The 12,122-nt window shown below is 42.8% G+C and overlaps 1 protein-coding gene across 2 annotated transcripts in view; it reads left to right on the top strand.

The window, feature by feature from the left end:
- The window catches only part of LOC145439726 (integrin alpha-6-like), a 28,182-nt gene extending 20,383 nt beyond the window's left edge, over positions 1–7,799 (top strand). For both annotated transcript variants that reach the window (XM_080317309.1, XM_080317310.1), the window contains 8 exons: positions 1,013–1,266; positions 2,143–2,305; positions 2,363–2,523; positions 3,778–3,954; positions 4,013–4,274; positions 4,826–4,972; positions 5,213–5,419; positions 6,746–7,799. In XM_080317309.1, coding sequence (XP_080173435.1) covers positions 1,013–1,266; positions 2,143–2,305; positions 2,363–2,523; positions 3,778–3,954; positions 4,013–4,274; positions 4,826–4,972; positions 5,213–5,419; positions 6,746–6,844 — 1,470 coding nt within the window. In that variant the 3' untranslated portion in view covers positions 6,845–7,799. The remainder of the gene's footprint in view (positions 1–1,012; positions 1,267–2,142; positions 2,306–2,362; positions 2,524–3,777; positions 3,955–4,012; positions 4,275–4,825; positions 4,973–5,212; positions 5,420–6,745) is intronic.
- Positions 7,800–12,122: the final 4,323 nt, after the last annotated feature.

Here is a 12,122-nt window from a genome sequence, read left to right on the forward strand (position 1 = left end):
AGCGTTAACTATAGATTTGATGCCGTTTTCCACTGTGGAAGGCTGTATGCACGTTAGTGGAGATGACATATTTGTTAAGTCATGATCAACCCAAAGCATTGTCGCAAAGTGTAATGAAATAGCTATGGTAGAAATAATACCTAATAATCTTTCATATGCGGTTGTGTAAAAGGTACATCAGGGGTGGCCAACCTTTTCAGCCCAAGGGCCACATTCGATTGACGAACTATTGCGCGGGCTACTAGCCGCACGAAGCGGGAAATTTTGAAGTTTAAAGGTGAATAATATTGTCACCTGACTATATTGCAAGCCTGCTGTATATCGCTGGGCTCAGTTTGCGAGGACTGGGCTATTCGGCACCTGGACATATCGATATCGAAAGTTTCGACCAACAATCGTCAATCATTTTGTGCCTAGGTTTCACAGTCGGCGGTCTTTCTGCGAGCGCAAAGTCGCATATGTTGAACGACACTTTGTCTCGTAATCGCGAATATAGTTAAACTCAATCTGATACATTAGGCGTTCTTTCATTTTCACAGAAGGGCAACAATATTAAAAGCAAGAAATGGAGTGACAACATGTTGCACGAAGCGTGTAGAAAGTTTTTACTTTTGATAAATCCATAGCAAATTATTCTGCTTCATTGTATTGTATGAAGATCTACCAATATGTGACTGGCTCATGGATCTACCAATGCGGTGGAACTGATATTTTAGTCATCACATCTCAAGTGTTGCGGCCAGACTAATCCAATTTTTGGTTGGCCTTACAAGTTCACAATCTGTGCAATCCATTTTTGATAATATTAGAAATTTCGGAAATTACCTCGCGGGCCGCGGGTTGGCTGGCCCTGAGGTACATATTAGAACTTGCCGCATCATCCAAGCTATTGTGATGTCATAATAATGTAATAATAATGAGGAATGCTAGAATTCTAATACGTGACTCTGAATCGAATCACTGAGAGGCCCGATTTCGCCCAGCCCTACGCTCAACTCTGAAATTCGTTCAGAACGACGTGCAAGACAAGCTGTCGCCGATTGATTTGAAGTTATCATTCAAAACGCCGGACGCGCTCAAGAAGCGGAAGCGTCGCGACACGACCTACAAAACCCCGATACCGGTGATGAACGCGGCCGTCGCGAGCACGGCGTCCGCGCAGCTCGAGTTTGCGAAACAATGCGGCAGCGACGAGATCTGCAACAGCAACCTGCTGAAAAAGGCTTACTATCAGGTGCTGAAGAACGGAAACTGGACTGACTTGAAGTAAGATATCGAGGTTTCTAGATGGACGCGAACGTTGTCACGTAGTTTTTGCGATTCCAAATCCTGTTACGGATTTTAGATCTAAATCTGAATCTGGAAGTTTTATGGTGTCGTGTCAAACATTTTCTTGCTGTGATCCTTCGCAAGTTATTTATGGAATGCACCCGAGTGATGATTCAAGGCAGTGTCAAGCGGTCTTCTTTCATTTGTTATGACATGATATCTTACAAATTCATTGATGAATACTTCTCCTCCCAGTCGGTTGCAATGCTATCGCTTGAGTACGAGTCATGTGACATTATTGTAATGGAAAATTGTACAATTGAATAATGTATTCTTATTGAAATTAACCCGACTATTTTCGGCTGACACTCGTCAGGGGTAATCGTCACCAACTAGTGGAGAATTGGATAGAACATTGTATGTCCTTCTCCAATTCTCTACTAGTTGCCGACGTTTACCCCTGATAAGTTTCAGCTGAAAATATTCGGGTTTATTGCAATATAAATACAAGATTTGGTTGTATGTTTTCATTTTGATAATGATAATTTGATATTTTGATATGAATATATTATTCAATGATATATTATTGAAGTTTTGTACCTCCGAGATTCTCTTTGAAATTGAAATAAGAAAGGTTTCAAAGCAAAAATGTTTTATGGTGTTGTGTAAAACCTCGTTGAGCCCCTCTGAGTTGGGGCAAATAAAATTAGATAGAATAACAGCGGTTGTTAGACTGGTCAAAGCTTCCGGTCGATGTGTTAGAATTGAAATCGATTAAACCTAAACCGTTACGAATCATTCATTTGTGAATTGTAGCCATTGACATTGCTTTTACCATGAGCATTGCAACTAAAACTTTTGTTTTCATCAAAGAGAACGCGACGGCGAGCCTCTGCTGGTTCTGGGCACGGAAGAGCAGATCGGTATGGTCATCGAAATCACAAATTATAAAGGCGAAGACGCACATCAAGCCACGATGGAAATACTGCTCCCAGACGAGGTGGCGTACCGCAGGATCGATATCATCACTGGCAACGTAAGTCTGCGTGTTTGTTGTTCGGGAATATCGTAATTGATTTGTCTTTGTGCTCAGGCCATTCACTGCGACCCGGATACGAAAAACGCGTCCCTGGTCGTGTGCCATCTGGGAAATCCGTTCAAAGAGGAGGGCCGCGTCAAGTTCCTGCTGAAAATGACGAAGACGAACAAGATAAATAAGGCCACGGAATTCGCCGTCAGACTGCAGCTGTTAACGTGAGTGCTGATTTCGAATTACTGCGACTAGTGTCGGCCCTTAGTCTTGTGTTACCAGTGGATTCGGCAGTTGGTGGCCACTAATCTTAATACTAACCTATCGTAACACTTCACCTCTTACCCGAATACATGAATAGACACATACCAGGTGCCGAGTGACGAATTCACAAGTGCCAAACAACTTTCTAATTCGATTACAATTTCCGTTTATCTCAATGCACGCTGATATTCTTTGAAACTTTCATTTTCGAACTTTATAGTGCAATATTGACGAGTTGCTTTCCCAGGGTTGCAACCAAGTCAAAAGGCTCCGAGTCACAAGTCAATCTCACTTTTATAGTTTTGACTCGAGTCAAGTCGAGTCATTTTCAATTCACCACCGAGTCAAGTCCGAGTCCAAGTCATCGAGCAGAGGGTCGGGTCCGAGTCATGGTATTATGACTCGAGTCCGAGTCCAAGACATTGTGTTGACTGCGCAGTTTCCTGTTAAAGTCTTGTTAAACCCACTTTTTATAACTCCGTTTGGTGATATCGAATGGTTCGCATTTATAATATACTAATTTTCCTCACTTTTAGCAGTTTCTGGTCTCATTTTCAAGTACCAGTACCAATAGACGAAATATCAATAGGGTGGTTACTTTACTACTCTTTCGATATTACAATGAAATGTCGGTCTTGGCCGTCTGAGTCTCGAGTCGTACGACTTGGTTCGAGTCATGTGCAATGTCTCGAGTCCAAGTCGAGTCAATACTTAGATTGTCTCGAGTCGAGTCATTTCCGCATTTTGAGAAAAGGGCTCGAGTCAAGTCGAGTCATCAGAAAATCGTGACTGGAGATATTACAACCCTGTGCTTTCCTATTATATATAGGTATGAGATTTGTAGTGCCGATATGCACATGCCGAATTCTCCTCCGGTGGCTCATTACAATTCACACTGATATTCTGTGAAACATTCATTTTCGAACTTATTAATGCAATATTGAGGCATTGCTTTCATCATGATAATAGTTATTTCATTTCTAATGCCAAATTCAACACGTCAGATTCACCGCTGGTCTTTTATCTCAATTCACGCTCAGCATTGCTTTCATAATGTTAATGGTTATTAATCACATTTCTAGTGTCGAATTCGCTAGTAACCTGTGACAAAACCACTTTGATCATGTGATTGTAACCAGGCTCTATTTTTCTGGGCTTGCGTTCATCAGCGTCTTGTCCCAAAAAATTTATTAATCTCTCCGCACTCTTTACAGGACGAGCCAGCAGATGGAGCCGGACCCCGGGACGGACTATCGCATCTTTGTCGAGGTCGAAGCGCAGCTGATGCTCGACGGCTACCCGAGCAAGGAGCAGGTCAAGTTTTCGGGTGAAGTTGTGGGCAGCGCGGCAGTCAAAAGCCCGTCCGACGCCGGGCTGTTGCACACGCACACGTGAGTGAGCTTTCTCTCTTATCCACTGCGTCTCTTCTCACATTTCGTTCGATCGCAGGTACGAAGTGTCCAACGCGGGCACCGGCGTCGTGGAAGACGTGGCGTTGAAAATCAGGTGGCCGCAAGAGATCGGGAACGGAAAGTGGCTGTTTTACCTCTTGGAGGCGGACGCCCCGGACCCGGGAAACTGTACCCTGCCGAAGAGCGTCAACCCCCTCAGACTGAAGAGCGTTGGAAGTCGTCGGAAGCGAGAGGCAGATCCCCCGCCCGGAGAATTGAAATCGATTTCCGATTCTGGGACCAGCGATTACGCAATTCTGGTAGGTGCCCCGCCAGCCGAATCGACATAGACTTGTAGGCCAGACGTGTACATTGTACGACTACTGTATTTTCAAAATAGACAATTAGCACCAGCACTAGAACTACACACTTTTCTAGAACTACTCAAAAAACGAGTAGTTGGTTGACTATTATATTTTGTACAAGCCTGTTATAGCATCACTGCTGCTAATGAAATAACTAGTGACGAGAAAGTAGTTATCGTTGGTGCTCGAGCACAAGTGCGAGTTCTAAGACAAGTCAAAACTGCTGCAAACACAAGTAGAAAATGGAAGTGCCGGAGTGAGTGGTTTCAAAAGTAGATTTGGTCTAGGTGTTGCGTGCCGAGGTTGGTATTTTAGAAATTGCAAGATGATTAATGATGCTACTAACGGGTTATACGGAACTATATATTCAGTACTGTGCGAATTGCCTCCACTTTTTCGGAATTCTGTAGTAGGTTTTGGCCGGTGTTTGTATGTACTCCGTGGAGAAGTGGGCCGGCACTTATATTTGCGGGAACAGCGTCGACAGTGTCCATGTGTATTTGCAGGACTGCGGTACCGCCGGTGACGACGTGTCGTGCATGGAGATAACGTGCTTCCTCGGCGATTTGAGGCCGAAATCTACGCAGTCCGTCAGCTTCACGGCTATACTGTGGAACAGCACGTTTCTCGAAGAGTACAACAGAGTAACCGGGGTGAGTTTGGCGCGTAGTGATATTCGAAAAGTGTTGTTGTTATTCGGCGATTTTAGTGCCAATGTGTCACTCTGTTACTGTGCATTGTTACCTGCTGTTCTGTAGGCTACTTGTCGTTGTTATTGTCGCAACGTCAAAATTCTTTCCATATCTGGAATTCGGTTCACCTCATTCACTAACGTTCGCTCCTGGTGAGAGTCTGTCGATATCAATACATCGCTTTCTCTCATCCGCCCGCAGGTCTACGTCACTTCGTTCGCGGAGCTCACCGTTCTCCAGCAAAACATCAAGTTTTCCGACCATTCCAAGCTCGACAGCGTGGTGGCGACCACCGTGTTGCCCGAGATCTTGTTTGTGCCGGAAGTGCCGTTGCAGTGGTGGATCATCGTTGTGGCCAGCGTGGCCGGGCTGTTCCTTCTCGTTTTTCTGATCTTGATCATGTGGAAGGTGGGTGTCTGCCGTCTGGGTTGCGGTGGTATTCGACTGGCGGCGTTTGTGTTTTGTCAAATTAAATTTCAAAAAATGGTATGGTGCCAAATATCAGAAACTACATGATGTTGGGTGCAATTTCATCAAACGGTCTCCTGATAACCGTTCGTAGTAGAAAGCTAGTTTTTGGATTGAAATCTTCAGAAGTAATATGTTTCTGTCTCACGGTATTAGTCTTCAGGGTTGTAACCAAGTCACAAGGCTCCGAGTCACAAGTCAATCTCACTTTTATAGTTTTGACTCGAGTCAAGTCGAGTCATTTACAATTCACCACCGAGTCAAGTCCGAGTCCAAGTCATCGAGAGGAGGGTCGAGTCGGAGTCATGCTATTATGACTCGAGTCCAAGTCATAGTGTTGACTGCTCAGTTTCCAGTTAAAGTCTTCTTAAACCCACTTTTTATAACTCTGTTTGGTGATCTCGAACGGTTCGCATTTATAATATACTCATTTTCTCACTTTAGCAGTTTCCGGTCGCATTTTCAAGTACCAATACCAATAGACGAAATCCCAGTAGTGTGGTTACTTTACTATTCTTCGAAATTACAATGAAACGTTGGTCTTGGCCGTCTTGAGTCTCGAGTCATATGACTTGCTTCGAGTCATGCGCAATGACTCGAGTCCAAGTCGAGTCAATACACAGATTGACTCAAGTCGAGTCGAGTCATTTCCGTATTATGAGAAAATTACTTGAGCCGAGTCGAGTCGTCAGAAAATCGTGACTCGAGTCATTGCAGCCCTGTTAGTCTTCCCATGTTTGTTACTGAAGGATTCCATGTTACTGTGTTACTGTGTGAAAGTTGCCTTCCTTGCTTTCTTCTGTGAAGACGACATGTTGTCTGAAAGATTTAAATAATTCTGTCGCTTTATGTAGCAGTTGATAATTTGATAAAGTGTGCCTATAATTAAGATGTTCGGTTTATAGTGGTGTTCCAAATTGCACATTCATAATGAGTTGTGACGAACTGAACATCGCGAGGACAAATTAACACACATGGCCGCACGTAGTGTTGTCATGCGGTCCGTAGTTTACACGCTTCTTTTGTAGCTATTCGTGTTATCATTCCTCCTAAAATGGACATAGCGTCAAATTGTTTGTAGGTCAGTCGCAGAATGTGAGGTGAATCCACTCATAACTTGGGTTTGAGGTTAACAATTTGCATTCGCCGTATCACAGTTGCATAATGTTACTTTGTTGTTATAGGTTTTGTTTGTTCCTATACATTTGCATAACTCGCCTTTGAGTTTGTGGTGCCGTGTGTTGACAAATACATATTTTCATTCAGTGCGGCTTCTTCAAACGTCAGAAGCACGTCGACTATCAGAAGGCGCGGAAACACAAGCAGGCGTCGAAAAAAGCAGAGGAAAAAGAAATATTATACTAACTGGACACGGGCGGGCTCAGTCTCACAGAAGCTTACGTCCTAATCACAAGGGCCTTGCGACGTTAGGGCCTGTTCTCGCTGATAGATTTACGCTACATATCATCGTGTCATCAGTGTTGTTGTAAGAGAGGGCGGTGCGTGTCGTTCACTGTATTTTGGTATTGCCTTGATATTGTTGGTTGCTGGTTTGGCCGCTTATCTCGATTGTATAGTTTTGTGCCGTTAATTCCACCGGGGCAGTAAACTTGCCTGGCCGGCAGCCTGCGAAGGGATGAAGTTCACAAGTGACACTTACTAACCACAAACGTACCAGTGATTCGTCGGCGCGCCGCCACGTGTTGGCAGCTTGAACAGGCCCTTATCGATGTGGTCTGCCTTGTTTTTAACGTTGTAAGAGTCGATTTTTTATCTGTAATACTGTTTTTGTTGTTTGCAAATCGATCGAGTGTATTTATCCGTCGTGGTCTTTTTAAACTTTGCTGCGGTGCTGAAAATAGCTCAATTTTATGCATTTTTTTCTATGACCGTGAGTTTGCTCTTACTCTTACTGCCTTCATATATGACGATAATAATTAATAATGTATCTAATCGGTTAACATTGCTCTTATACTAAATTGAATCAAGTTCGGTGCTGCTTGCTATACTTATTACGTATAAAGTTTGGTACATTTTGTTCTCGGTAGATGGTGGTCAAAATCTATCTGCCCGCCGATATACACAGCATATATCCCTTGCGTTGGTTCTGCGGGAGGTCTGAGACCAAATTTTGAGTGTTACTCGATCATGTTACTTCGTAATGCATGGTACCTTTTTGGGCTTTTGTGGTATTTAGGTATTTCATATTCTATTTGCTTTTGCATGATTTACTGAATAGAGTCGTTTTTACGCTTTCAAGATTTCCTGGTAACAGCGGTTCACGACACAGATACAGTAGGTAATAAAACACCTTCGACTATGTTTCGTGTTAATTGTCAGAGGCCTATGTGTTAAGGTTAGGTTTCACAGTTGGCGCGAGAGCGTGGACCTTCTAAACCCGTCCCGTTTTTGGTCGCGCTACGCGACGATGTTTGCTACATATGTTTTCATAAATGTAGTGGGTTATTGTAATTCATGTAAAACGAATTGCGCGTACTTTTAGAGCCCCATTGTACATAAAATAAGTTTTGAAGCTTTGTGCACCAATTAATAACTAAATATACTTGTATTTGAGAGCTACAAAATTAAATCGTCATAATATCACGTTATCCTATCCTATCATAAAGTGTGATACTATCTAGTGTTGGGGCTCACAACCTCACATTAACGTTTTAATATATAATATCAGTTGCTTTGTTTAGAATACATTCATGTTAAAATTAATAACTGGGTACAGTAGGGGAGACCGGGGACAATTGTAACACTTTTTGTATTTTCCAACATTACGTGTTTTTCTCGTGGAAATTTCACTTCCAAAGTTTTAGATAAAGAAGCCAACAACTCGATAGTTGATATAAAAACTAAATTGGAACTCAATCAACAATCAATCATGGAAATTTTGGGCCGCAAAAATCGCTGCTCAAATGTTACAATCGCCCCGTACCCAGGGGCAATTGTACCACCCTTCCGGGGCAATTGTAACAGTGTTATTTATAACTAAACACAAACGAAATGAAAAACGAAAACGGATGCACAAATTGTAATATTGCGAGGAAACTAAAGGAAGAGACGTTTAAACGCGTCCAGGCTACGCCCCATCGCATTTATGGCATCTGAATGCAATGTCACCCTTCGTGTCTTGTTCAAGCTTACAGTGTACAAGAGACACATTCATTCCATCATCTCCCTACACATATTCGGCCTCTTCTACCAAGGTTCTGTTGTTCAGCGTGCATAATAGGTTGGTCATTCGGTCACCTGCGAAGGTGCGAAACCGACCTGGCTAACATATCTTGGTTGAATGGGCCGATGATAGTATAGCAAAACGAGGACGCAACATTGTGTGGCGTCAAAGCTATAATGACATTCTTCTGTGCTGTACAAAATTAAAATAAATTGTTCACATCAAATATCAAAATGTAAGTGGGCCATGATCAAAGTCAGAGGACCAGAATTCAGTCATGACCATTGACGTTCGACACACCAAAAGTCGATCAACATGAGAAAGGGTGGTTGAATCACGAAAATAACCGAACCGTCAGATTCACATCACCACTATTGTATGGCCGTTTCGACAGATCATCATGTTAGAATTGGTATCGTAAGGTAATATCTGTTCTGGTGAACTTCTGGCTGTTGCAGTAGATGAATGGTAATACCAACATATGAACAAAGACATTCAGAATTGATAACATATTGTAACGGGGCAAAAGTAACAGAGTGTTACGATTGCCCCTGACACGCTCGACCATGATTAGTGTCTCAGTATGGTACCTTCCCGGCGATGCAAGTCCTATTCTTTCTATCATCACGGTAGACTATGGTAACATTGTTCCAGCTACATATATTACGTTGTAACTACTTGAGGTACTATTCGTTTAAACAAATTATTCCAGACCAGAAAAACTTTACTCAAGGGTCAAAATTTTCGTTTTTTTCTAATTATTCCGGGGTTTCGCGTCGTTGCTCAATGTAACTCCAGGTATAATATGAGAGATAACTACTGCATGCGCACTTAAAATATCAAGCTGATTTCTCTATCCTACTAGCGGTGAGGTCGATTGTTACATTTGCCCCTAGTTACATTTGTCCCCGGTCTCCCCTACCAACTTTAATGTGAGCAGATATATGCATCCCATTGTCAGTTGACTTACTTGCAGTTACATAAAGCACTAAGACAAAATCCAATACCAATATTTCCCCGTAATGCCAATCGCAGATGTGAATTCGGGATGGTTCGAACCACAGGGTATGAGACCGTGCACGATTGTTGTTATAACAACCTTGATTTGACCCTGAATCTACCACACTATATTATTATATGGTTTATTATAGCCGAATGGTTCTCGAGAGCGATTAAAGCGCGAAATATTTCCAATACCAAAGTCCCGAAAAGACCGACTGGACTTTGACCTCTTACCAGGACCGAAACTGCTGCAGCCCAAACCGCAATCGGTGAGCTCGAAGGGTCCCCTAAATTATTTCGGTGAATGAACATAAATTACACATCATGTTTTGACGATTATCCTACGGAAGAACACGCATAATTATGGGGAATAGAAATAGGCATTTCAGCGTCGGCTACGATGCACGAAGACATATGAAGTTCCGGTCCATATGGGACTCCGAGAATTGTGTCAAGAAGATCGTCAGCGAGAAAACCTTTGCCGAAGAGGATTGCCCTTACGCTGACCGTAAACTTCGATGTATATAAGTCTAATTGTCCATAGGTGCTCAAATCGCTCGTGCCGAATTATCATGTCGTCGCAATCTGTACCCCACTGGACCAATAACATCAATCTGAAAAAATTATTTGCCAGTGACGAAATACCAAATTTGAACCGTGTGCTTACTTCAGTTTAATACGTTTATCCGTCACAATATTTTTGACTTTATAACGCTCATTCAGCGCTACTGGTAAATCTGATTACCTGGGACGAGAGGATAAAAAGTTTATAGCGACATATATACGCAATTACCACCTATTTATTCATGCATGATAGAAAATTTTGGCGCCTAGGGCGACCAGGCCACACAAGCATTACAGACCATCGAAATCACGAAGCCCCCAGAAGTTTGATTTATCACGCTATGGGTGCGCAAGACAATCATTTTTAAGGGGACTGACGAAGTGCTGTTACGGCCCTCCCTCTTACCCATTGAATTTTTACAGTCCCTACAATATGAAGCGGGGGCGCTAGAGCACGATAATTTTTGAAAGGGGGCGCTGGAGGAAAAAAGATCAAGAACCACTGCTGTAAGTTAACATTCTTCCTGCCGACAAGATAGTAATGGTGAAGCGTCCGGCTTCTTGATCGCTAGGTCGTGAGTTCGATCCCCAGCCGGGTCAGACCAAAGACCTGATTAGTAACACGGGTATCTATGACTTCCTGCTTGGCGCTCATGCATTACTGGGATAGCATAGAGGGGTGGTGCAAGACTTAGAAAGCTGCACCTTCCTTGTCCAGTGGCATATGCACATCATGCACTCATGGCATGCATATGCAGTGCACAGATCGTATGTATGTCACATGAGTCGGTGCAAAACCATCAAGGACAAAGATATACTACGTCCTTTCCATGTCTTGGTCATGGTAGACTTTGAAACGATAACAAACATGGCCGAAAAAATATGAGAATGTTGTTTGGTTTTCTATCAATTTGAAAAATGGAAGTCAAAATTTGAAAAAAATCGACATAAGGTACGATGATTCCACCAAGTAGCGTATTCCAAGCAATGATCCTGCTGGCATCTCCTGTTCGCCAATGTCCATACATCCACACATTGCTGATCAACTTTCAAGTCTCGGTAATGTCGGTATCATGCAATTGTGTATCTCGCCTATGCATGTAACTACGTATGAATCGGATCGATTGTGAAGATAATCTCGCCCACGGGATACGGGATATATTTAGGGTGACCTCAGAGGACGCCTAAATGACCTCTTTTTTGAGAATTTTTGTTAAATGTACGTGGAAATTGGACTGAGATATATGAAATCAGCGGCCAAGCAACGGTTCAATGGGCTTTTCGGGACTTGAGCCAGAAAAATGACCTTTTTTTCAAGTCAACCTTTTTTTCAAGTCAACCGACTCCAAAGTCGGGATAAATTTACCATTTTTCAGGATTTTACTCCAGTAGCCTACTGTAAGCTGAAAACTCTAAAAAAGTGTCCTGGTAATCCTAGATATATTGATATCTGGAATACGACTTGGTGACCATACTAGTAGATCAATAATATACTAGAAATCGCCAAGTTTATGTATCAGTTCCACTGCGGTCGTTGTCCCGAATATTTCAATGACTTTTTAACCCCGGAATCAAAAGCGCACAAGTAGGCCTACAACACATTCGCGTCCACGTCGTCCAAATATCTTATGATCGACCGAAAAGATCATCGCTCTATCAAATATGCCGGACCCGATGTGTGGAACAGTATCCCGCCGGCCATCCGACAGTCGACGAGCATGTCCACATTCAAGTCGAAATACAAGCAATTACTACGAAATGAATACTAGTCCATCTCAAGATTACCGGACCACGACTAACCTATCGATCTCGCCTTCCATGCGACCCCGTATTTGTTGCTTGCTTTTTGCCATACTAGCTTCTTTACTTTTCATTCAGTGTGCATGCCTCCTC

The sequence above is a fragment of the Botryllus schlosseri genome, chromosome 5 (genome assembly GCF_051294905.1).
Source record: "Botryllus schlosseri isolate E-star chromosome 5, Bs_hap1, whole genome shotgun sequence".
NCBI lineage: Eukaryota > Metazoa > Chordata > Ascidiacea > Stolidobranchia > Styelidae > Botryllus > Botryllus schlosseri.